Source organism: Symphalangus syndactylus, chromosome 4 (genome assembly GCF_028878055.3).
Source record: "Symphalangus syndactylus isolate Jambi chromosome 4, NHGRI_mSymSyn1-v2.1_pri, whole genome shotgun sequence".
NCBI classification, from domain to species: Eukaryota; Metazoa; Chordata; class Mammalia; order Primates; family Hylobatidae; genus Symphalangus; species Symphalangus syndactylus.
The window spans coordinates 21,412,463-21,440,361 of NC_072426.2; the positions used below are offsets into that span (position 1 = coordinate 21,412,463).

The 27,899-nt window shown below is 39.0% G+C and overlaps 1 protein-coding gene across 2 annotated transcripts in view; it reads left to right on the forward strand.

Moving 5' to 3' along the window:
* IMPG1 (interphotoreceptor matrix proteoglycan 1) overlaps positions 1–27,899 on the forward strand; it is a 169,398-nt gene that overhangs the window by 63,882 nt on the left and 77,617 nt on the right. For both annotated transcript variants that reach the window (XM_055274210.2, XM_055274211.2), the window contains 5 exons: positions 3,793–3,851; positions 7,507–7,527; positions 9,495–9,742; positions 11,078–11,154; positions 12,038–12,116. In XM_055274210.2, coding sequence (XP_055130185.1) covers positions 3,793–3,851; positions 7,507–7,527; positions 9,495–9,742; positions 11,078–11,154; positions 12,038–12,116 — 484 coding nt within the window. The remainder of the gene's footprint in view (positions 1–3,792; positions 3,852–7,506; positions 7,528–9,494; positions 9,743–11,077; positions 11,155–12,037; positions 12,117–27,899) is intronic.

Here is a 27,899-nt window from a genome sequence, read left to right on the forward strand (position 1 = left end):
AGGAGCACGATCTCAGTGAGGGAAACTGACATGTACCTCACCGACTTTTATGGGGTATACTGCAATAAACTCTAGAGTAGTAGAGAGAAGAAAAAGTTGAACCTGACTTTGGGCCTCTACAAATGCTTTTCAGTACAGAAGATGTCTGAGCTGGCTTTGAAAATGGGTGCAGTGTGGGGAGGAGGGAAAGTTAATAAGCAGAAGGTGGAAAAATTGAAGAGAAAATAATTCATAGGAACCTGAAGACAGAGAAGTGCATATTGTATGTGGGAAGGAACAGGGGTCAGTTTTTTGTTTTTTGTTTTGTTTTGTTTTGTTTTGTTTTATTATTATACTTTAAGTTTTAGGGTACATGTGCACAACGTGCAGGTTTGTTACATATGTATACGTGTGCCATGTTGGTGTGCTGAACCCATTAACTCGTCATTTACATTAGGTATATCACCTAATGCTGTCCCTACCCCCTCCCCCCACCCCACAACAGGCCCCAGTGTGTGATGTTCCCCTCCCTGTGTCCATGTGTTCTCATTGTTCAATTCCCACCTGTGAGTGAGAACATGCGGTGTTTGGTTTTTTGTCCTTGTGATAGTTTACTGAGAATGATGATTTCCAGCTTCATCCATGTCCCTACAAAGGACATGAACTCATCCTTTTTTATGGCTGCATAGTATTCCATGGTGTATATGTGCCACATTTTCTTAATCCAGTCTATCATTGTTGGACATTTGGGTTGGGTCCAAGTCTTTGCTATTGTGAATAGTGCCACAATAAACATACGTGTGCATGTGTCTTTATGGCAGCATGATTTATAATCCTTTGGGTATATACCCAGTAATGGGATGGCTGGGTCAAATGGTATTTCTAGTTCTAGATCCTTGAGGAATCGCCACACCAACTTCCACAATGGTTGAACTAGTTTACAATCCCACCAACAATGTAAAAGTGTTCCTATTTCTCCACATCCTCTCCAGCACCTGTTGTTTCCTGACTTTTTAATGATTGCCATTCTAACTGGTGTGAGATGGTATCTCATTGTGGTTTTGATTTGCATTTCTCTGATGGCCAGTGATGATGAGCATTTTTTCGTGCGTCTGTTGGCTGCATAAATGTCTTCTTTTAAGAAGTGTCTGTTCATATCCTTCGCCCACTTTTTGATGGGGTTGTTTGTTTTTTCCTTGTAAATTTGTTTGAGTTCATTGTAGATTCTGGATATTAGCCCTTTGTCAGATGAGTAGGTTGTAAAAATTTTCTCCCATTCTGTAGGTTGCCTGTTCACTCTGATGGTGGTTTCTTTTGCTGTGCAGAAGCTCTTTAGTTTAATTAGATCCCATTTGTCAATTTTGGCTTTTGTTGCCATTGCTTTTGGTGTTTTAGACATGAAGTCCTTGCCCATGCCTATGTCCTGAATGGCATTGCCTAGGTTTTCTTCTAGGGTTTTTATGGTTTTAGGTCTAACATGTAAGTCTTTAATCCATCTTGAATTAATTTTTGTATAAGGTATAAGGAAGGGATCCAGTTTCAGCTTTCTACGTATGGCTAGCCAGTTTTCCCAGCACCATTTATTAAATAGGGAACCCTTTCCCCATTGCTTGTTTTTGTCAGGATTGTCAAAGATCAGATAGTTGTAGATATGCAGCATTATATCTGAGGGCTCTATTCTGTTCCATTGGTCTATATCTCTGTTTTGGTACCAGTACCATGCTGTTTTGGTTACTATAGCCTTGTAGTATAGTTTGAAGTCAGGTAGCATGATGCCTCCAGCTTTGTTCTTTTGGCTTAGGATTGACTTGGCAATGCGGGCTCTTTTTTGGTTCCATATGAACTTTAAAGTAGTTTTTTCCAATTCTGTGAAGAAAGTCATTGGTAGGTTGATGGGGATGGCATTGAATCTATAAATTACCTTGGGCAGTATGGCCATTTTCATAATAATTGATTCTTCCTACCCATGAGCATGGAATGTTCTTCCATTTGTTTGTATCCTCTTTTATTTCATTGAGCAGGAACAGGGGTCAGTTTAGTGTCAGTAAAGGACAAGACATTGGCCAAGGGGATAATGATGGCAGGAAGTGAATGGTAAGATACCTGGGGGTGGGGTGCAGATTCTGGAGGGTCTTAAATGCCATTCTAAACAGTTGGATCTTGTTCAGTGGGTCCAGCAGGGAATTGTTAGTGAAGATTCTTAATAAAAAGATTAACTTCTAAATAAATGTAGTCAAAGAGATACCTTCTCCTTCCTCCTCTCCCAACACACCCAGAAAACCATTTCTTCTCTGCCCTCTCACACACATAAACCCATTTCAACAGTGCCAGAGTAGGGATAGGGAGGGTATGCCAGCCCTGTGAATGAGAACATGGTGAAAAGAAAAGACCTTGCGGAATTCAAACCAACCAGAGTCAGTGGCTGCATGTGGGAGGTGGGAGGGAAGGTATCTAGGGATGCTGCACTTTCTAGCAGGAAAGACAGTCGGGGTTCATTACCCTGTCTGAGGCAGAGAGGCTGAGGACAAAGGCAGATTTGGGAAGAAGAGAATGGCTCTGGTTTGGGCAGATTCACTTAGTGGCAAATGTTGGAATATTTATGTGGAGAACTCAAGGCTGCGTATCACTGATCAATTAAGCCATGGGCGAAAATGATATCCCCCGGGGACAGGGATAGGAGAGAGGGGACAGGGAAGCGAGGAAAGGGATGCGTGTCTGCTCACCTGTTCAGTCTCACCTTTCACCCTGCTCTCTCTCTCCCAAGCTTCACTACTCAACCACTATCCCTTCCTCTTAGTCTCTCTTGCCTCCCAGTCTCCAGCGGGAAAGCTGGGTGGGGCAGTACTTGTCCATGTGACGGTGTCGCCAGAGCCTAGCACAGCATCTACAGTTGAGCTTCCAGAAGAAAAGAGAGAGTGACTGCGTGAAGCAGGGAGGCTGAAGGTGGAAACTCGAAGTCTCCTTATGTTTAAAGTAGAAAGTAAATACATGAATAGGATGGAGCAAGGAAGATGGAGAGAGTGGTCAGAGAGGTGGAAGAAGAACCAGGAAAGAGCAGGGACACTGTAGATGGGGAACAGAAATTGCCACTGGATTTAGAGAAAGCCAGAGAGACAGAGGCCTGGAGAGAATGGCCAGGCTGTAGTAACTTAAGGATTAGTTAGTACAGCAATTATAAAATATTATGATAACAGGCCTCATTCGTAAGGTCAAATTAATTAAGAAAATTTATTGTGAAGTCCATATGAATCAAAGAGTAAATCTAATCTATTAGATTAGAATCTATTTCTACCACTTTGTTTAGGTACAGCAGCCATTTTGAATGTAATCACCCCTTTCACATTATAGATATTTTCCAAACCATATCATTAATTCAGAAAATATCATAGCTAAAATATTATAGCTAACTCTAGTTATAATTATAGTCAGAAAATATTACTCTATGTGTATAAGTAAAACTCCTATGGACAAAAATGTTTCCTTCAAATATCACCTTAAAGCTATTTTATATTTTATTTAAAGTAACCATAAGAGCAGATCAGAACTATCCAGTTACAGCTTTTAAATAAATAGCAAAATACCTTCCTCTGAGTTTTGGAAATCACTAGGAACAAAGAGTTTGGCCTTCTTAGTTGTTTCAATTTTTCTTTTTCATCTGATCAATTTGGAGAGATTTTTTTTAAAAAGAAAAAGTAATAATTTTCCATTTTCAGCTGTTCCCCTAACTCATCAAAAGTGTTTAGGTTTTTCAGTTAGGCAAGAAATGACCCAGCAGAACCAAAGAGTATTTTACAAATTTCTTTCTCTCTGCAGATGCAAAAGATATTTAAGAAACTTCCAGGATTCAAAAAAATCCATGTGTTAGGATTTAGGTAAGTAAGAGAATCAAATTCTTCTCAATTTTTAAATTACTTTCTCCCTATCCTTTTGTAAAAGCAATGTCATGAGGATTATAAGGTCCTTTTTCCCCGGTTGCTTAACTCTGCCAAATCCTGGAAACGGAGTACGTTTCAGATAAAGGAACTGTCTAATTAGAACATGACTCTAGGTGATTCTTAAGGGGTAACACAGGAGCTGTATTCCTTCCTTCTTCTGTGAATCAGAAATACTGCTCTCTATAGAGAGCTCATCTGCTGTCTTTGGCCATGTGGTTATGAATGAGCTTCTTAGGAAAATACCTCAGTGGAGACAGATGAAGAAAAGGCAGACATTAATTGCCTTGGTGTCTGATTGCCTGGTTTCCTGTGGGATGCTAAATAACATCACTATTTAAACAAACCATGCTGCCCAAGAGAGACAAGTGAACAATAAAAAGTCATAGCTATCAGGGTAGGAGAGTTGGGAAAATGGGGTGGAAAGGAATAGGAACATAAGCAAGACATTCTAAAATATACCTTTTATGTCATTTTGACATCTGACTCATAGTAATCTATTACCACCCAAAAATTATTAAATTAAAATTTTAAATAAAAAAATAAGATCATAAGATAGTGCCACACTAAAGAGGGTTTAACCATATTCCCACATCTTTGGCACAGGAGTGCTTTGTCCTTCAGCATCCCAACACTCTAATGTGGGTTCATGATTGGGGGAAATAATTTTTAAATATTTTTTTTAAGTTCTCATTTTTCAAAACATCTACAGATGAACTCATAATATGCTATTTTTCAAATATGCCACAGGGTAAATATCAGCCCTGGTATGAACAGAATGAGATTTCTTGCCCCAAATGAGCTTTGTAAACCAGGGAGCATGGGCTTCCCCAGAAGTGTTCCTGGCTCCTTCACTGCCTACTGTCTTAAAGCAAGAAGATGCACAGAGCAAGGGCTCCACAGGCCCAGAAAAAGAAATAGCTTTGCAGGGAGCTCTCATGGTTTATTTCTTTCAAAGCTATCAGGCCCCTCTGATTTGTATAACTCCAGAGAAAGGAAATACTGAAAAGTGAAAGTTATAAAAGATGAAACCCTTAATATCTACCAAAGCAGACTCATTTTTCTTTATTTCAAGATGCTGCTCTGTAGTATTTTCTGTGAAATCAGATGGATTAGAGAAAAATAAAAGTTGATAGAAAAATATTCTGCATAAATGCAAAGGTTTTCTGAATAAACCACTGCAGTGGTAGAACAAATTTTTAATTTAAAGCTGAAGGAAATGATGGGAACAGTTCTTTTGGTGAATATTAAAATGCTCATTATCCACCTCCCTTCAATAAATGAAAAACAAATGTTTAAAAAATCTGTTTTAGAAGTAAACCAAAATGTTAGATGATGAAATTTTGCAAGGTAAATATTTTAAAGATATATCCCTTGACACTGAATTTTTACCAAGTGCTTATCTTTGTAAGGATTTATTATTATTTCTGCCAAAGATGCTTACAAAGTAAGTTTCATCACATTTTCCCAGTGATTTCCATGATTACATGAAGATTTAGTCCACCATAAAATATTTTGGCCCTTGAATACAATAAATAATATGCTCATGACAGTGGCAAAATTGTAACCATTAATAATGATGCTCAGAATATTATAAAGTAAACATATTATTAAGGAAATTGCTTTTTCGTGGGCCAGATCCCTGAAGAAAACCAAAAACCCTGTGAGTCTCCTGGTACTGACTTTCCTCCAGCTCATTTGTATAAAGATTGATTTACAATTTAACAAGTACTTTTTTATCAGTGACTTCACTGAATTCACCATGACTGAGAAGTAGTTAGGACATGTATCATTAACACAATTATGAGGATGAACAATGAAAGGTCCACTTTAAATATTCCTTTATCTCTCAGCAGAGTTGGAAAACTATTAACAATCATGCAGTCTTGTTGGAGGGTATACTCCCTCAAATACTAGTGCACAAATGTTCAAAGCTGCTTTATTCTTAATAGCCAAGACCTGGAAATAACCCAAATGTCTATCAACAGGGCAACAAACTGTCATCTATTCTTGCCATAGACAACTTCTCACAAAGAAATGAACTATTGGAATACACAACAACATGGGTGCATCTCAAAATAACTATGTTGAGTGAAAGAAGCCAAACAAAAGTACATCATGATTTTATTTATAATAGACTCTAGAAAATGCAAACTGATTTACGGTAACAGGAAACAGATCAGCAGTTGCTTAGGAAGGTGAGGCAGATAGGGATAGAAGGGGAAGGATCGCACAGTAGGATGAGTAAAGCTTTGCGACTGATGAATATGCTCACTATCTTGATTGTGGTAATGGTTTGACAGGTGTATGGCATCAAAATTCTTGGATTGTATACCATAAATATGTCCGTTTTTTATCACAATGATACCTCAACAAAACAATTATTTAAAAATGAACAGGACTAGGGTTTTGACCCAGGAAGCCTGGCCTCTTTACAGAACCTCATGGATTACAAACTATTGCTGAAAACAAGCAAGAGGGAGGATGAGTGTCTGGTTGGTAGAGAAGGAAGTCTCATCCCATACAGCAGCACTAGTTAGATAGTCATAGATTCTTCCTTGCCTCCACAGAAGGAGGGTTGGGGCATGCCTGTAGCATGTACATTTCAGTCACATGATATCTGGGGATGCAAGTTAGATTAGTTAATATAGTCCAGGCAGAAAGGGCAACAACCCCAATCCCATCACATGTGTAGAGTGCCTTTGGCAGAAACTACCATTCGAAATGTAAAAGGAGAAAGCTGGACATAGCTACTAAACTGAATTTATACATGTGTCCAAAGGAGTCCAAAATCTGTTCATCAGTTTGGTGACTAAATTATCTTTTTTCATGCACAAGTAGGTGGTAGCATGGAAAAATGAGCCAGGCTTGAGGTCAGGAAGGCCAGGATTTCGACCCTGCAATTCCCATTTGACACTTCCTTCTATGTGCCTGTTCCCTTTTCTGTGAAGCTGGGATTACATTGCTGAAAAGATTAAATGAGAATGCATGGAAATTGTCTAGTACAGACCACTCACCCAGTAAACAGGTGGTGGTTTTTCTTGCAAGCTGCCCCATGGTGAATTGGACCAATCCCTCAAAGCTTACTGATTACAACAATTCAAAACATAATCAGTCAAGAAAACACCAGTTCCACGGTTTTGCCTCAGATAAATTATCTTCAGGAATAAACTAATCATTTAATGCCAGTAAGAGCTGAGAAATCCATTTACAAAATACTTTTTAAAAATGTTCTGGCACCAGTACCCCCCAAAATGTAAAACATGTAGGATAGATTTCCAGCCTTTTTAGGTGGAATATGAAGAAATTAAGGAATTTAAGAAGACCAAAAGTACAGATAATCTTTGAACTAAGGCTCAAGTCTTAATCAGAAACATATAATGATGTTTACTTCCTTAGATTCATATCGCTCTCAAAGTTTCCATTCAAATTCTGATGGCAGTTTATATGTCTCTTTCAAAGCTCTGAGCAAACATGAGACAATGGAAAGAAATATTTTTTCTTTTGTATATAAAATAATTCATTGAATGTCTCAATAAATGTCATTAAATTTTTTTCTCTTTTTCATGTTTCCATTGTGCATGATGAAATGAAGACCAAAGAAAGAAAAAGATGGGTAATTTGGACTTTTTTTAAGTTTTGAAATATAGTACATTCCACCCTCCCCCAAATTTATATACTGATTTTGCACAAATAATTTTTACATATAATGTCTGGGATAAGCCCATTACTTTTTGATGGTTTCTTATTTAAATGGAAGTAATTGAACAATTGTCCAGTAGTTAAAGAAAAAAAAACTCTCTAATCAAAGTCACTATGTGGTATACAGGTAAATATTTCCTTGGTCAGCTGAACAGGATTTTATCATACTCAAGGTATAATTAGAAAAACATAAAAACACATATCTGTGCTGCAAGCATAATTTATTTCTTAAATGCCATTTGTAATGGGCAGTTGTCTATCTGAAAGCACACACATACATGGAATCAACCTAAGTCTGGAATACAGCAGAGAAACTAATTTGCTCCTTTCCAAGGTCAATGTGAACTGAGAAAAGGGCCCACTATACCTTGGAGAGCTCAGTAATAAGAATCAACTTTGGCTCTGTAATTGACTAGTGAAATAACAAACGATAGACTCTAAATGATTGTATGGTCTGAAAAACCACCAAGAATACACGTGATCAGTTTCTGTGGCCTTTAAAACACTTCTACATCACTCTGTCTAGATTTATGACATGAACTAAAGGTAAAACCTCATTCCTGAGGACAGATACATAGAGAATCCTGTTTCATTTTTGCATGCAAAAAAGCTTTGAGTTAGTGAATAGGACAATAAATACAGTTACCTATGTACTGTTTATTTTTCTCTTTTCTCACACCTTCCTTCTAAGATGTTATTTTAAAAGCAGCTTGAGGGAAAAGAGTGTTATGTATCATTTAAAGTTGTATTTTTTTAATTAAAAAATACTTCTTAGAAAAAAGTAGAAAAGAAATAGCCTTAAGAACTGAACCTTTCACTTGGTTACAACATATATATATATACACACACACACACACACGTATATATACCTATATATCTATATGGTTATATAGATATATGGTTTTATATATATATATATATATATACACACACACACATACACACCCATATATGGGCATATAGATGGGTAATTTGGACTTTTTTTACATATATAAGATATATATTTTACATATATGTATATATACACAATAGTATATATATATATAGTGTGTGTGTATATATGTGTGTATATATATATATATATATATATATATATATACACACTACTGTCCTACTGCTATATCTTACATTGCTATTTCATAGACCTTCCTAAAGGAGGCTATTTGTAGAAGAAAGGATAATTCATCCCTCTTCCTGATTGGCACGGCACGACTTATAAGATCACAAAAAATAGTGGTCAATACCAGCAACTTTTTTGATAAAAAGCACTTTTTCAAAAAGACCTAGGTGGCCACAGTGGCTCAGGCCTGTAACCTCAGCACTTTGGGAGGCCACAGCAGGCAGATCGCTTGAACCATGAGTTTGAAACCAGTCTGGACAACACGGCAAGACTCTGTCTCTACAAAAAAATTTAAAATTAGCCCACCTCCTTCCTGTATTCCCAGCTATGCTGGGGGATAAGGCAGAAGGATCACCTGGGCCCCAGGACTTTGAGGCTACAGTGAGCCATGACCATGCCAATGCACTCCAGCCTGGGTAACAGAGTGAGACCCTGTCGCAAAAAAAAAAAAAGAAAAGCAAGAAAGAAAAAAAAACCCTAAAGTAAAAATCTATGGTCACTTGATTCAGTTAGTAATCCTTCTTTGAGGTGGACTGAACTCCCTCCTGCCATTCTATTTTAGAACTAAAATATATGTTTATTCTTTTTTCATATTTTAAGTTTCTGATAAATGTTGAAATGTTTTAAAGTGGGATATTCTCTCCGAGCCCATCAGGAAAGAGGTGGAAGCTATCCTGAAGCTTTGTAGCAATCTGGTGACTCTCTTTGCAAGGCATGTAACAGTGGCTTTGGGTGGGGAATGTGTCTTCTGCTATCTACAGCTCAAGCTCCACAGAGATGCAACTTACGGCCATCTTTAAGAGACATAGTGCAGAAGCAAAAAGCCCTGAAAGTGACCTCCTGTCTTTTGATTCCAACAAAATTGAAAGTGAGGAAGTCTATCATGGAACCATGGAGGAGGACAAGCAGCCAGAAATCTATCTCACAGCTACAGACCTCAAAAGGCTGATCAGCAAAGCACTAGAGGAAGAACAATCTTTGGATGTGGGGACAATTCAGTTCACTGATGGTCAGTTAATGATTGCTTAGTTCTGAGTTTATTCTCATTTTGGAAGAGACTAAGAATGTGAATGTCTCATGGAAACTGTCATTTTAACTTGGGTCTTCTAAAGTCAATCATTACTGTGACAGGAATATATATGGTATCATTTCTAGCTTTTCTCACTCCTTCGTGTGTCTCATTTGATGAGTCTTTGGTACCCACTTCTTACCAAGGATAGTTCTAGGAGAATCCAAGGGTCTCAGTTCAGTCCAAGTCAATTGCGGAGAACCAAGGCAGAGAAAAGAACCCACAGACAGTTCTGTTATCCTGGCACAATCAAAATATATTCTCTCATGTAGTCAATTGATCAGGACTCAGCGAGAAACAGATGGCACATTCAAATTAGTATAATTTGAGGAGAGTTTAATAAAGGGACCATTTGTAAAGGTTTGTCTGTACACAAAGGATTAGGAGAGTTCCCTGGGGCTAGAAGCAGCAAGCCTCATTACTATCTCCAGACTTGAAGTGTTGCATAATGTTGTATGCCATGCCAAAGACAGAGCCCAAGGAACCATTGATATAGTCCATATTATTCAACCTTCTGGGGCACAAAGTAGCAGGGAGAGGAGGGGAGAGTGGATCTAAAGAAGTCAACAAGATCATCAGACACACTCACGATCCTCAGAGGGTAGTCCTCAGTAGGTTCAGTAAATGGCAAAGTAGATGGACACTGGAAATGCCATTTTAGTACAACATGGCATGAAACTGTCATTTTCTGCCAGTTCTGTCTTCTGCCTAAGATAGGCACTCTTAACACTGGAAAACTTCATGAAGGTCTCTTGAGACAAGACAAAGCGCCAGGGAAATTCATAGGCAAGAAAAGGTCAACTTCAGAAGCATCTCAGAGACAACCTGATACTCGGGGCTTGTCCCTTTTGAGCCCTCTGTGGCGTTCTGAGAATCAGGCTTTAGGTTGAAAGTTTGCCACAAATGATCCTTGGTTCCAGTATTTATTCTAGTCATTTTGTTTCTTATCAGCTTAGTCATATTTTTATCCCCAATGGTCTAGATAATTAGCCAGCCTGCTTGGTCCAAATCTATAGAATAAAACTGAGCACCCTAAAAATCCACCCTAGTAACTATTCTTATCACATAAACATGCAAGATGCACCCTTTGCATCTGTCCTTCAATATATCATTCAGATTAATGACCTTTTTTCTATGCCTCTGGTTTCTTAATGATTTGTTGTACTACTCCTTAAGGTTTGGTTATTCCGCATGTTTCAACCTGGACTGTTTTATTGCCCCAACACAAAAGAAAAAGGAAAGATACACTCAAATCTTGTGATTTTTTACCCATAGAAATTGCTGGATCACTGCCAGCCTTTGGTCCTGACACCCAATCAGAGCTGCCCACATCTTTTGCTGATATAACAGAGGTGAGTTTGTTGTCCTTTTGTTCTTTAAATAGGAACAAAGTCTCAAAACCTTCCACCAAAGAACAAATCAGCTTAAGAACTGAACAGAGCAAAATCCCCTTTGCAATGCTAATTAAATTCTTCTCTGTTTTTTACAAGCAGCACTTGCTTAACCCACTTTCAGTATCTGTATTAATAAAATATAATACAACTTGCATTTCAAATATCTCAAAGTTCAAAGTTTCCTTCAATTTAGTTAGATTTTTGTTTCAGTTAGAATCAGGATGGGCTCTGTTTTTAATAAAACAAACAAATTCTCGTGAACTGAAAAGAATAATTAAAGCAGAACATATTATTTAACTTTGACTTTCAGAAACATATATAAACATGATCATACTTTATAAATTTGTTTTTATGTCTTAAGGATTTACCTATGTATTTATTTGTGGGGGTTTGATAAATACAAATTAAGGTCTTTAAAAGTAAATAATAAATTCAGTAATAATTTTTGTATTTAATTTAAACCTATGTTTATTTAATTTATGCCAGAAGTTGTCACTGCAGTGCTCATAAATAGAAGTGCTGACTGAGATTCATTCCCTCCTAAAATGAAATAATTCATAACATGATTGACATAAATCAAAGTTTCTTAGCTGTTAGTTAAGTCTATTCAGGCAGATTCAGTTATCCGAGAAGCAATAGATCTTATTTTACCACTGTATCAATGAATGTTATCCTTTTAGAACATATTTCTATATCAGAACCTTCCTCCATAGTAGATTCAAGTCAACAACAAAATAGTTTGCTTAAATTTAAATGAAAATTTTAAAATATGGGTATAGCCCTTCTCATATACATACAAACATCCTTTCTCAACATCTGTCTTGCAAAATTCATTCTTCAGGATGCTACTTTGAGTCCCGAACTTCCTCTTGTTGAACCCCAGCTTGAGACAGTGGACGGAGCAGAGCATGGTCTACCTGGTAAGTTTCTCCTCACAAAGTCTATGTTAGATGACAACATACTCTTTGAGGAATCCCATTACGATACTGCCTCAAAGACCAGCAACAAAGCCATCCTGAACCCAGGATAAGGTTCACTGCCACCAGCACTTCCAACAGAAAAGCAGTCCATTGAACTACCCTTTCTGCAGAGGAGGACATCCACAGCATCCTTCCTTCAGCTCTAGTTCCCAGTCCTACAGCCAGCACTGGCAGCCCTTTTCTAATGGAACTGGTCAAGGGAGCTGAAAGCAAAACAGCACCAACTGCTGCTCACCCAGAACAACAATCTTCTCTGGGCTTGGAAACTGAGAGTCCATGAGGACAAGGTAGGTCCTAAGGCCCAAGTCCATGACAAGCAGCCATGTCAACAGTGGACTGGGCCTTTACAATCACTATATGTATTCCTGTGCCTCTTACATGCTGACTATGGATACGGGCTGTTCTGCTACATGTGTTTCTTTAGTGTAAATTAGCACATGTGTAAGTAAAAAAGAATATCAGTAAACACTGAAGTCTTGGTGCTTCACTTTTGAGTCTCCAAGAAGGTTAATTTTGAGGCAATAGTATCAAACTTTTTCACAGTTAAAGAGAAATATTTAGCAACATATGAAGACATTAGGGAAGAAAACAACTAAAAATCTTGCAGAGAGCCTTTTTTAGTGCAAAGAGTAGCTGATTTAGTGGCTCCAAGAACCCCTATTCTTTCCACTCTATAGAGCCCTGTGGTAAAACTACCAGTAAAAAACACAAGCCCCAGGATACTAGGCTGATAAGAATGTACTGTGATTACAAGTACAAATGCCATTGGAGATTTGCGATGACTGGTATATTTAATAAGATTATTATTGTTTTAGTTAGAGGTCTCTACAAAATTCTAGAAGTTTTGAGTGGGCTATCTTAACTGTATTTTCCTCATAAACACTGTGCAATTAGTATGCCATTTTACAGAACGCAAGGTATTTCAGGAATACATATATGGTATGATAGCAGAATTAGTTATACAAATTGGATTTCATTTACATGATTATCAGTGAATAAATGTTAACTTCTTGACACAGTTATTTATTGCTGCATTACAACCATCCCTAAAGTTAGTGGCCTAAAACAATAATCATTTATTTTGCCAATAAATCTGAAATTTGGGCAGGGATCAGCAGAGACACCTTGTCTCTGCTCCATGTTGTGTCAGCTGGAATATCTCAAGTGGTGTTGAAGATCCATTTCCAAAACGGTTCACTCACTGGCTGGCAAATCAGTGCTCACCCAGAGCTGTTGGCTGGGGGCCTCATTTCTTCTCTACACAGGTCTCTCCACAGGGTCGCTTGGGTTTCACCACAGCATGGTAGCTGAGTTCAGAGTGTCAGTATTCTGATATCTCAAGGGCCTAAAAACAGCATCCATTCCTCACATTCCAGCTAGGCAGCTGCAGAACCCATCTAGATTCAAAGGGAGGGGACATAGACCTTCTCTCTTGATGGGAGAAGTATCGAAGGATTTATGCCATTTATAATTAACCACAATCCACATCAACCACTATTTTGGCATCCAAATTATTTTAAGAGTTGTTTGGACAAAACAAAACAAAACTTTTCGTGAAATGATTGATCTTAAGCACTCACTGAATACTTTTCTTTCATTCTATCATAAAACTTTCCTATAAGATTAGCATTTCAGGTAGATTAATAAAAATAATAGTATATCTATGATGAAAGCATTATCTTATTTCCAAATTGCCTTACTGTTTCCATTTTATTTATACATTCCTTTTACTCATGAATATACCATAGAACACTAAAGCTGGAAGAAATCTTAGAGGTAATTTGGTTAAGCTTCTGTGTTTCACAAATGAGAAAGCCAAGGCTAGAAATGTGAAGTGCCTTGTTCAAGGTCATATCATAGCTTGCGGCACAGCCAGGATCGTTATTCAAGTTTTCTACATCTATTATACTATGTTTGGCTTAAGTAGCTCCATCCTTTGCAAAAAGCATAACCTCAAACTTGCTTTGCCCTCAAACCACAGCCTCTTCTCTATTTCACTACTCTCTTAATTTTTCTAAATTGTCTAGGCTTCTGAGTCTCTATTATGTCACCTCCTAATCACCACAGGGTTTCACCTCTAACCACATAAAGCAGGGATGTAACTTTCACAAAAGTCACAGATGACTTCCTAATTGATCGATTTAGCAGTCTCATTTCCATCTTCTTTTCATTTGACATTTCTGGCACGTGGCTCTTATTAACCACCCCGCTCTTGAAACTCCTACATCTGGGCTTCCACAAAGTGACCCCTTCTTGCTTCTTCTCATATACCCAACTACTACTCATCCATATCCTGCAGTGTGGCTTATTATTAATTTTTTTAAATTTTGCTTATTAAAATCCTACATCATTTTAAAAAAGATTTATAGTGATTTACAGACATGGATCAATACAAAAAGATTTTGTTTTAAAGAATGGAAAGAAAAATGGAAGAGAAAATAAAACAGATTACTCCTTTAGTGAAATGGAAGTGTTTGGGAACTAGATTGAGGTGGTGATTACACAACATTGTGAATGTGCCAAATGCCACGGAATCATTTACCTTAAAATAGTAAATTCTATGTGTTATAAGTTTCACATCAATAAATTTATTAAAATAAGATAACTCTGTAGGAAAAATCATATACAAAATAAACATCATAGCGTTCTGTAGGTTTGCTTTAGATGGTTCATGATTTGACTCTGAGCTTCTTAACAGACTGTGGAAAGAGGAAAATACAATTGGTCACCTAATATAGATCTGCATGCTTACAGCATGGTAATTCCTTAGGAGAAAAATTTATGTGATGAATTCTCATAAGGAGGACAGTCTGGGTTATAGTGCACCATGTCCTGTCCACATGAACCTTCCTACTGTGTGTCAGTTTCCTTTAAGGCCCTCCCTGGACATGTGCAATGAATGCCAAAGCCCAGTTCGTTACAGAAGTTCCAGGAGGGTCTAGGTGCTGACAGTCTGCCTTAATTCAAGAATTGATTTTGCATTATTTAGAGGAATAGCTGTGCTGTCTAACCTTCAGTCAATGCTCTGTAAGTAAAAATTATATCTCATAATTGAGCTTTTGATTTGTATTGAGCAAGAAGAGTTATATTTGCTGACCTGGACCTAGAGTGCAAATATTCCATATTGACAAGAGCAGATGCATATGCTTTCATAATCAGCCCAAATGGGAGTAGAAATGACATATCTTAATGAAAAATGGAAACCCTAACTGGAAAACATTCCTGATAAAAAGACAGTTATACATGGAAAACAGAAAACAAACAAACAAAAATAAAGTGCAGGGGCACTCTGGACAAGAACAAGGCTTCCCTCCCTCATAAAACAATTCTGGCTTTTTCCCATGTACAGGTAAAATGAAAATTACGGCTCCAAAATCCTGCACCACAGTATTACTGAGATAATTTTAGCCTGGAAAATTTTTAAGGTTAGTGTCACCAAACACCCACCAGGCCATTAAAATCTCAGTAAAGCACTCAAAGAAATCTTTCAGCTTCAGCAGTTTAACTTAGTAGTTAATTCTGAGATAAAGTACTTGTAAAATATGCATCTAGGACACTGAAAGAATTGGTATGTTGTATAGAATTGTGGGGGCTTCTATTGTTACTGTTTTTTGTAGTAGCTGATCCCAAGCCATTCTTTTTTGTAGAGCCAGTTATCTGTTAAGATCACTCCTATCGGCCGGGTGCAGTGGCTCATGCCTGTAATCCCAGCACTTTGGGAGGCCGAGGCAGGCAGATCCCTTGAGGTCAGGAGTTCGAGACCAGCCTGGCTAACATGGTGAAACCCTGTCTCTACTAAAAATACAAAAATAAGTCGGGCGTAGTACTGCATGCCTGTAATCTCAGCTATTCAGGAGGCTGAGGCAAGAGAATTGCTTGAACCCGGGAGGCAGAGGTTGCAGTGAATCAAGATCGTGCCACTACACTCCAGTCTGGGTGACAGAGCGAGACTCCATCTCAAAAAGATCACTCCTATTTCATAAAAATGAGTCATCCACATATAGGAGAAACTTGATATTCTGTCCTCCATACAACGTGTATCCAACTTGTTGAAAAATAGTATCAATTCACAGGGTAAAAATTTTTTGTGGTTTGGTTTGGTTTAGACAGGTGTAGGCAGCAATACATTTCTCTTTTAGCTGATTAGAATGATCATCTGGTCTATCAGGAGAGAAGTTCTTCAGTGTCCTCCCTCCCAAATTACAGACTTTTTCACTTGCAACACATTCCATTTAAGATAGAAACCAGGTCTCTTAATAAATTACAGTGTTTTAAGTGAAGAAGCAAACTTTAAGCAGAGCTACTGTACTATTGGACATTGTTTTGTCTTTTATTGCCCATCTAGGTAATATGTTAAAAATAGCACATTTCCAACTTTTCTTTATCTCACCTCAGCCTTTGACTCCGTCAAAAGGAATCCATGACGTGAGCTAAATTGAATGAACTCAATGTAAAACCAAGCTGCTAATGTTCCCTGTGGTCAGGGACAGCCGTCTGTCTCTATTCATTCCCATATTGGCAGTGTCCAGCCAGATGCTATATTAAAAATTAATATATGTTAAAGGAATTACAGCAGTGAATGAATGAATTTGTATTACAATATGTCCATGAAAGTCAGAGTTTATTGAAATAATCTAGTTCCCTTTTTAATCTGTCTAGTAAAAAGCTTAGACCCAAATCAATGTTCTAGAAGCATATTTGGCTATCAGTTCTGGTCACACCGTTCACCATTGCCAAAATTTGTCATTCATTGTCATGTTCTTGTGCCTTTACACAGTTATTTTTTCTTGTGCCTGTAATAGTCTTCCATTCTTGCAGCTTGATGACCTCCAACTCATATTTTAGTTTCAGCTAACATGCTACTTTCTCTGTGAAGTTTTCCCCAACCGCTCCCTGAAAAGGATTTATAATTACCATCTGCTCCCTGATTCCACAGCAAAAAGTCATCTAGATCGCCATCAAACGTTTACCACACAGAATTGAAAGTATTGCTATGCATGTCTGGAATCCCTCCAAGACTGAATTCCTGAAGTAAAAAGATATGTTCTTATTCCTTTTTTAAAAATTCCTGTGCTAAGCATAGTGGCTGGCATATAATTGCAGTTTCATAACTATTTGTCACTGCTGTCGACCTTATTGGGCCTCTCAGTACTATCATCTCAGACAGTAAATGCCTGGAGGATATGTGCCCTCCCTGTGCTGGTACCCACGCAGCTCCACAGACAGCCTCACGTGTAAGGCAATGTCCCTTATTGATAAATACTTTCATCAAAATGAGAGTGCTGAAGAACTTTAATCAGCTCCACCTCATGTGATGTACCAACTACCACATTGATTAAACGTAGGTATGCAGGGAAAGAAATTTGCAGTAAGCCTCTCTCCCAGCCCAAAAATGTACACTTCCTAACTCAATCAGGAAGGCTTGGCAAAGATGTTATTTAAATTGCTCCACTTTAGGATGAAAGGATAATAGTAAGACTTGAAAAACGTTTTAAGAACAACTCAGCTGAACTGAGTTTAGGCAACAGTGGTCAATATTTTTGCCTGTTCTTTCTTACCAGGGAGCAAGGTTTTCCTAACAGACGTATATTGCTTATAAAAATTATTCTGAGAGGTCTACAAGAAAAATGGAATCTAAAGAAAAGAAAGAATGGCCATTCAACTAAGACTTCCAATTGCACCTCATCCCTAGATACAATCTTTACGATGCCCAGGGAAAGGTGAAAAGTAAATCGAAGTTCTTTCAACTCTCAAATTTGGTACTTCTAGATTTAGCCTAGAAATGTCAGCTGACTTAATATGTCCTTCAAAATTTCAGTTTGGGAAATTCAGTACCCTCCCTCAAATTCTGGCAATTCTCAAGAAAATTTTTCTGACTTTCTGCCCTCTAGTGAACTGATATTATTCCATTTCCCTTTTTGAATCTGTTCCCGTCTTTCACTCCCTCTTCATTCTGGAGGTGAACAGTCTAGATTTCCGTAATTATTCCTCATCACCATTCAGAGATGATATTTCTGTGAGTAGATCAACTTTATTGTAGGTTGAGTTGATAAGGACAGGAGGAAGCCATAGTGCAGCACCACCCAGTCACCAACCTCAAGTTATTACATAGCTGTCCTGTCTTGACATGTCAGTCACATCCTTTGCTGGAAAGTTCTCCCTAGCCAGTGCTATCTTGGTCATTCCCTGTTGCATCATGATGCTAAGCCCTCATTCTCTCAAAGCCCTCCTCGTGACCACCCTTTTTCCAGGCTGCTCCCACCTCCTTTCCCAAGTTACAGTCCAATTTTTATGAAGAGTAGTGATCTGTTTAATATCTTTCCAACATTATACTGAACAGAGATCACCTGTTTCTAAGATAAATCCTGCCTCTTATGCAGGGATAAAAGCAGTTAACAGTGGTTGTAGTTAGAAATTGCATCTTTCTCTTCCTTTCATGCTGATACTCCTTCACATGAATACAGGTACATATTCAGATAATAATGTGTACCAAGCAGTTTTCAGTAACTCTTGGTGACTTTATCTCACCTTGATGCCATTGTTTCTCCTTCTTCTTTCTCAGAAGAGTTCTCTCTCTCGCCTCCTTTATATCATGTAAGTCCATTCTCTGGCTTTGCCCCATATGCCACTAGTGCACGTTGATTTCCCCAGGGGTCCCATGCAGATTCTCTGCACATCTTTAGATGGGAAACTGCTCCGTCACAGGTGAATTCCAGGGGCACTGTAGGCCACAGATTCAAGCAAACTCTTTACGTTCCAGGAGACCACAGAGTAAAAAGGACTTCAATGAATTTTCTTAATTACCAGTGGCTCCCTGGGATGCTGTGATCATTCATTTATTCATTCAACAAATATTTATATTGTGCTTATTAGGCACAGGGGATAAGTTGGTGAACAAGGCAAATATACTTTATGCCTGTCATGATTTGGGTTCCCCCAAAACAGACCCCGAAACAAGGATTCAATTACAAGGGGTTTATTTCAGGGATGATACCAGTAAATTCAGTAAGGCAATGGAGAAGTGAAGCACAGAAAAGAAGGAAACCAATACAACCAATTACCCTGTGACCACTGAAGCTCGTCAGTGGTATGTTAGTAAATGCTTAACAGCCAATCTAAAAACAATGTGGAATATATATGCATAGAGAAATTTATTATAAAATTTTGCTGATACAGAGGATATGTAACACAATTTACAAATAATAAAATACACAGTATTCCTTATTATAAATTCTATATAGCCAATTGATTCTCTTAAGGAAACAATGTTTAAACTGAGATCTGAATGACAAGAAGGCAAAAAATAAAAACTGAGGAGGGGTGGTGAAGAGTATTTTCAGCAGAGGGGAGTAGCTGAAGCTGGCAGTGGTGTGGCACATTGAAGGAAAGTGAAGAAAGCCATTGTAGCTAGAGCACAGGAAGTTGGAGAGAAAATGGTGAAGCTCTAGAAGCACAGAGCTTTATAAGCCCTGCAAAGAATCACTGAAAGGTTTTAAGAAAAATAATGGCACCTCAAATTTAGGTTTAAATAGATCCTTCTGACTATATTGTGGAGAACTGGCTGGAAGTCGGCAAATGCAAGCAATCAATTAGAAGAGTCTTAACGGCAATTCAGTCTACAAATGTTGATAGCTAGGACATTGGTGATGGAAGGAGAGATGAACAGAAGTGAATTGATTTTATTGGTCTTTAAAAGTTAAAACCAATATAAATTCCGAAGCCATGAATGGATTCAGCAAGAAAGGCTGGCCTGATTGATGAACAATGTCTGTACAGGCTCATTAACAGAAAGTGGTAATATATTCTGCAGTTTCTGTACCAGGTCAGTGAACTGGTTTTAGCCATGCCTCTCAGGTGTTCAAATATTGCCCTCCTCTTACCTCTTTTTAGTCGGTGGTTAGTGAGTACATCCTAGGAGATGCTAGCATTTGCTAGTTCTCAGGTGTTTGACAGGGTCACTTTTTTGCTTCCATCCATTTTTGTTAGCTCACATCCACACAAAGAAAAAGACTGATAAGTATCTGATATGGTTTTCCTGTATCCCCACCCAAATCTCGTATTGAATTGTGGCTCCCACAATTCCCTTGTGTCACGGGAGGGACCCACCCAGAGGTAATTGAATCATGGAGGCGGGTCTTACCCGTGCTGTTCTGTGATAGTGAGTAAATCTCACAAACTCTGATGGTTTTATAAAAAGGAGTTCCCTTGCCAAGCTCTCTCTCTTTGCCTGCCATCATCCAGGTAAGACGTGACATGCTCCTCCTTGCCTTCTGCCATGATGGAACTGTGAGTCCATTAAACCTCTTTCCTTTATAAATTACCCAGTCTCAGCCAGGCGCGGTGGCTCATGCTTGTAATCCCAGCACTTTGGGAGGCCCGGGGCGGGCGGATCACGAGGTCAGGAGATCGAGACCACGGTGAAACCCCGTCTCTACTAAAAATACAAAAAATTAGCCGGGCGTGGTGGCAGGTGCCTGTAGTCCCAGCTACTCGGGAGGCTGAGGCAGGAGAATGGCGTGAACCCGGGAGGCAGAGCTTGCAGTGAGCCGAGATTGCGCCACTGCACTCCAGCCTGGGTGACAGAGCGAGACTCCGTCTCAATAAATAAATAAATAAATAAATAAATAAATAAATAAATAACCCAGTCTCGGGTATGTCGTTATGAGCAGTATGAGAACAGACTAATACAGTATCCATTATGAGTCGTACTTTTCATTAATCTATCCAGTATTTTACAGAAAAGAGAAAAGCAGAGGTTGATAAATACAGGAAATAGATAAATAGGTAAATGGAATGATTCTAGGGATTCAAGATTTCTATTTGAGACCTTCTTTAGGAAACTGTCACCCAGATTACTTTAAATCTATTGAGCTAGAAGCAGCTATGCATGCTTTGTCCTCCTACATATCCTGATTTAGAGGTTTCATTCCAACGGCCCAGTGACTTTTGTTTTGTTTTGTTTTGTTTCCTAGTTTGAGTTTTGGGTGTTTCTCATATTTTTCACTTTGGATTTAGCATCTGTATTCTACCCCTTCTTGTTTCTTCAAGTGGTCCCTAACACACTGCAGGAGTGGTATTTGTACCCTACTAACTCTAGCTGAAGTGCTAGCACCTCACCAGTGCCAGAAAACCAGCACACAGCAGCTCAGGCCAGGAGGAGAGGCTTGCACCCTGCCACAGAGCTCTGCAGCCCCTCACAGACTACCTGGAAGCTGCCTTAGTTCTGTTTCCTTTCACACTTGCTGGCACTGAAACAGTTAGGATAAACCTATTGAGTGCTATTCCCTGATCATCCCTCAGTAGTAAACAGCTCTAATGACAAGAAGAACAGCCCTGCTTGAATAAACTTTTAAATGCTTTTCAAAATTAAGCCATTGTGACTATTTTAACAAAAATCTTAAATCTTAAAAATATATCACTCAGTTACCATGTGTGGAAAATTGAGAACGTTTTCTGAGAAAGGTTACTGTAAGACTTAAGGAAGAAAGACCTAAATCCCCACTGTGATGGTATTTGGAAGGTAATTAGGTCAAAGGTAAGAGCCTTTGGGAAGTAATTAGGTCATGAGGGCCGAGCCCTTATAAGAAGAGACAAAAGAGAGATGATTTCTCTCTCCCTTTCTTTCTCTCTTTCTCTCCCTTTCTCTCCCTCTGTCTCCCTTTCTCTCTCTCCTTTTCTGCCATGTGGGGATACAGCCAGAGGACAGCTGCCTACCAACTAAGAAGAGTGACCTCACTAGACACTGGTTTTTCTGGTGCCTTGATCTTGGACTTCGTGGCCTCCCGAGTTGTGAGAAATAACTATCCATTGTTTGAGACATTGATCTATGGTATTCTGTCAAGACAGCTGTCAAAGATGAAATCCCAATTTAAGTAACAATGCCCCGTTACATATGTCTGTGATGTTTCCAAGGCCTAAATTTGGGGGTAAATTGAAATTTCATATTAAGAACTATTAACAACTAATAGTTGTTAATAACTAATTAACAACACCAGAACTTCAACATTCACTATTCTTTGTTCAACAAGCACAAAGTCTGGCTCTGAAAAGGAAGATTAAGTTCACAACAGATCTCAGTACACATCCCATCTATTTCCTTTATTCAAGACCTACACATATGAAATAGTGAACAATGTAAGATGTTATGTATAAAATATAAGTACTACTTTAACTTTATGTAGACTAAACAGAGGTACATAATTATTTTAGTTTAGAAGAGGAGAAAAACAATGAGAAAGAGAGATATCAAAGAAAGCACTCATGGAGCTTTGCTTGGGTTGAGAAGGATATAAAGGACTTTCGTGAAGAGAGAGGAGATGACCCTCCAAGTATAAGAAGTTTCATAAGCAAAGCTGCAGAGATTGGAGTGAGTTTCAGGGAAGAATGCTGAGAAATAAGTAGGGGAAGGATATATATCAAGCAGGGCCTTAAAAGTCAGAAAAAGGAGTTTGTTCTGGGCTTTCAGAAAATGAAGGTGGTAATGAAAATGGGGCTTAGGGAAAGTTCATCTGCCCACAGCTTGGTAGGTGAAAAGTAGAAAAGTGGAGGATTTTGTTCTGTATTTGGTGTGAAGCTTTGGGGGCATGGATGCAAAGGAAGGAAGGAAGATGATACAAGACATATTTTATTTAAAAAGTAAAATAAACCAGGGACTACTTTGGATAATGGTGGATGGAGAAGGATAGGTCAAAGAGTCTGGATCACCATGAAATGAAACACCCCCATGGTCGTCTATGTTATACATGAGACACCAAATTTCTTTTCACACTGGAGTTGAACACACGCTGTTGAATTTCATGCTGGAATGGAACACAATGAGAAAGAGAGAGAGGGAGAGAGAAGTTTATTTAAGGAGTTGACTCATATTATTGTGGAAGCTGGCAAGTTCAAAATCTGAAAGTTCAAAGCCTGCAGGTGGCAGGCTGGAAAACCAGGGAAAGTTGCACTTTGATGCAGTTCTTGTTGCAGTGATGGTCCGAAGGCCATCTGCTGGCAGAATTCCCTTTTCCTCTGCAGACATCAGTCTTTTTCCTGTTGAGGCCTTTAGCTAATTGGATGAGGCCCGCTCACACTATGTAGGGTAATCTGCTTTACTCAGAGTACACTGATTTAAATGTTAATCTCGTCTTTTAAAATACCTTCACAGAAACATATACAATAATGTCTGGGTACTGTGCCCTAGCCAAGTTGACACATCAAATTAATCATCACAATATGTCTTGAATGAGCTCAGCATAGTCGGAAAAAAACAAGGTGCCTTATATATTATGTCAGCACCATATATGCAAAGACAGAACTGGAACAGACAAAATCAAGTCACAATTCAACAATCTGTCTGGTGCAAAGAGAAAGCAGATTTGCCTGACAGGATGCACTTAATTATAATATAAAAGACGTGTTTGTCATTAATGGTAATAGGTGTCCATTCTTGAGGAACTGGAAGGAGCTCATAGCAGAAGAAGAGAGGACAGGAAATATGCACTCAATAATGGAACGAGAATAGAGAGAAGGTTGTTCAGAAAGGGGCTGGCATAGGTTAGGTGGTCAAAGTGGCATCTAACCAGTTCCACAATTTTCCATTCTCCCATTAATCACTTCTCAAGTGATCGAGACATGGTGTTTTCATAGCTACAAGGGTTTCTGTACCACGTTGCCTTATCTGGACTCAAATGAGGTAATATGACAGTTAGAGTGAGAAGTCAAGTGTATCTGCCTCTTTTGCCTTTTTTTTTTTTTCCGAGGCAGAGTCTTGCTCTGTCACCCAGGCTGGAATGCAAAGGTGCAATCTTGGCTCACTGCAACCTCCACCTCCTGGGTTCAAGCGATTCTCCTGCCTCAGCCTCCTAAGTAGCTGGGACTGCAGGCATGTGCCACCATGCCCAACTAAATTTTTGTATTTTTAGTAGAGATGGGGTTTCACCGTGTTACCAGGATAGTCTCAATCTCCTGACCTCATGATCTGCCCACCTCGGCCTCCCAAAGTGCTGGGATTACAGGCGTGAGCCACCGTGTCCATTTTTACAGAAAGTGAGAAGCATCCTTCATGCAAATAGTTTGAGGCCAGAGAATAACCAAGCACAGACAAAGCCATCCGTGAGACTATGAGGAAGAAATGTCACCTTGGGTTCCATTGTAGGGAATTGCATTAGTACAGGTATACAATGTGATCAGCATTTTAATCAGAGAAGTAGTTCTTGCATTGAGGAAAAGTGACATCTTCGAAGTCCTAAGGTAGAAATAAAAAGAATATCTGTAATGGATTGGGGTGCATGGATAGAAACTCCTGTGAATAATCTCCTTCAGTTTTTACATTTTAAGAAAGTGAAACAGCATTTGAGAAGGTGTCAGTAGATTGCAAGTTGCATGCAGTTGTCAGTTTATAGGAGGGGAGTCTACACAGGCAACTGAGCAACCTTCTGGAATTGTTATGCACTTCTGCTCAAAGTGACAGGTCACATCATCCATCTGACCTTAAATATGTAAAAGGCAGGAAAATGAGATTGTCTGTGTGTGTGTGTGTGTGTGTGTGTAGAGGTGGGGTTTCCTAATGTTGCTCAGGCTGTTCCCAAACTCCTGGGCTCAAGCAATCCTCCTGCCTCAGCCTCCCAAAATGTGGGTATTATAGACGTGAACCACCATGCCTGGCTTGGGAAAATGAGATTTTCATCTTTAAACAGGTCCCATCAATCTCAGAGGGAATTTAACATTTTGACTATTGAGTAAACCAAAAGATAAGAGGATTTTCAGCTTCTTCTATTTTTCTTCCGCGGCAATGAATGAGATAGAAAAATAACTCTTCATTGCTAGTTGGCCCGTTCTCTGTATTGTCAGGTTAAGTAAAATCCTTGCCAGATAATGTGTTTTAGCAGGAGCTTTATGCTATTTGAAATGCTGGAACAAGTGCTAATCCACAGAATTTTAATAATATGCTTACTAAATATCATCTAAAGTCAGCATTTCCAAAACTCGGCAAACTTCATTGATAGGGATGAAACAAATGAAAGGATTTTCAGAGAAGTGAATGAATACATCTATTTGTATTTGTAAGTTTGTTTATTTGCTTTGAATGACCATATGTTTATTGTTTTTTGGTTTATTTCATAAATCGTATATATTTAAGGTAACAACATAATGCATTAATATACATATATAGTAAACTTATTACTGCAGTCAAGCTAATTAACATTCTATCTCGTCATATGGTTACCTGTTTTGGGTGTGTGCTAAGAATACAAGATCTACATATATTTATTTTATTTTATTTTTTAGACCAAGTCTCGCTGTGGCACCCAGACTGGAGTGCAGTGGCGTGATCTCAGCTCACTGCAGTCTCCACCTCATGGGTTCAAGAGATCCTCCTGCTTCAGCCTCCTTAGTAGATGGGATTACAGGCACACACCACCACACCCAGTTCATTTTTGTAAATTTTTAGTAGAGACAGTGTTTCACCATGTTGGCCAGGCTGGTCTCAAACTCCTGGCCTCAAGTGATCTGCCCACCTCAGCCTCCCAAAGTGCTGGGATTACAGGTGTGATCCACCATGCCCGGCCAAGATCTGCATATGCTTAAAGTTTAAGAAAATATATCTCTTTAGATCTTCAAACCAATCTTCATTCTATGGGATAGCAAGTTTGCCATTGATTTAAGGGCTTTTCATGAGAGTTTGCAATAATTTTGTCAGACTGTACATCTGGGACATTCTTGAATGATCTTTCAGTAAATTTCTTCAACTTGGAAAGCCGGAGTATCTCAAGGGAAGCAAATTATGTGCCTCTCTTTTCGTTTTAAGCGTCTTATGTGTGTTAAATTTAAATAGATGTAGTTGTACATGATGCTTTACAGTATTCGAGAAACAAAAATTAGCCAGTGGCACATGCTTGTAATTACTACTCGGGGGGCTGAGGCAGGAGGACCGCTTGAGCCCAGGAGTTGGAGAATGCAGTGAGCTATGATCGTGCCATTGCACTCCAGCCTGGGCAACAGTGTGAGACCTTGTTTCTAAAAAAGAAAAAAAAAATGCCAGAAACGTTACAGCTGAGAGAACTGGCAGTGGTAAGGAGGAAGAAGACCAGAGGAAGGAAAAGTGCGACAGAACAAAACTGAAATCGCTAAAAGGGCCTTTTAATGGCGGGAAATATTTATTTCAATCATTGGGTGTGAAAGGCAACAGAAGAGGGTTGAACAAGGCTTAAGACCTTGGAGGTAGACCAGTAGTGAAGGGTACTGAGCAAGACATCCATGAAAGACACAAACATCAATGCTGGGGACACAGTGGCTTCCTGGAAAAGAAACTGGAACTGCAACTTGGGCATTTCCCTGGAAGAACCAGTGTAAAAGAGTAATGTTTCACGAAGAACCTAAGGTGGGAAAGAGGACCTGCTAGTTCAGGGAAAGGAGGCAAGCAGAACTAGTCAAAGGAAGCAGGTTCATCTTTTAAGTTGGACAAAGCCAGACTGCTATTGTGCTGTGTACCTGTAATCTGTTATCTTTCTTATAGGTTTCACTCATGATTTCCACATTGCTCTAAGGGGCTGAATATTTTCAGTGGTATCCCATAGAAATAAGAGTGAGAACACCAAAGGGCTAATATCCAGAATCTACAAAGAACTTAAACAAATTTACAAGAAAAAAAATCAAACAACCCCATCAAAAAGTAGGCAAAGGATATGAACAGATACTTCTCAAGAGAAGACATTTATGCAGCCAACAGACACATGAAAATATGCTCATCATCACTGGCCATCAGAGAAATGCAAATCAAAACCACAATGAGATACCATCTCACACCAGTTAGAATGGCCATCATTAAAAAGTCAGGAAACAACAGGTGCTGGAGAGGATGTGGAGAAACAGGAACGCTTTTACACTGTTGGTGGGACTATAAACTAGTTCAACCATTGTGGAAGACAGTGTGGTGATTCCTCAAGGATCTAGAACTAGAAATACCATTTGACCCAGCCATCCCATTACTGGGTATATACCCAAAGGATTATAAATCATGCTGCTATAAAGACACATGCACACATATGTTTATTGCGGCACTATTCACAATAGCAAAGACTTGGAACCAACCCAAATGTCCATCAATGATAGACTGGATTAAGAAAATGTGGCACATATACACCATGGAATACTATACAGCCATAAAAAAGGATGAGTCTGGCCAGGTGTGGTGGCTCACGCCTGTAATCCCAGCACTTTGGGAGGCCGAGGTGGGCAGATCACGAGATCAGGAGATCGAAACCATCCTGGCTAATACGGTGAAACCCCTTCTCTAGTAAAATTACAAAAAAAAATTAGTCGGGCGTTGTGGCGGGTGCCTGCAGTCCCAGTTACTCGAGAGGCTGAGGCAGGAGAATGGCGTGAACCCAGGAGGCAGAGTTTGCAGTGAGCGGAGATCACACCACTGCACTCCAGCCTGAGTAACAGAGTGAGACCCTGTCTCAAAAAAAAAAGGATGAGTTCATGTCCTTTGTAGGGACATGGATGAAGCTAGAAACCATCATTCTGAGCAAACTATCGCAAGGACAGAAAACCAAACACCACATATTCTCACTCATAGGTGGGAATTGAACAATGAGAAAAATTGGACACAGGGTGGGGAACATCACACACCGGAGCCTGTCATGGGGTGGGGGCAGGGGGGAGGGGGAGGGATAGCATTAGGAGAGATACCTAATGTAAATGACGAGTTAACGGGTTAACGGGTGCAGCACACCACCA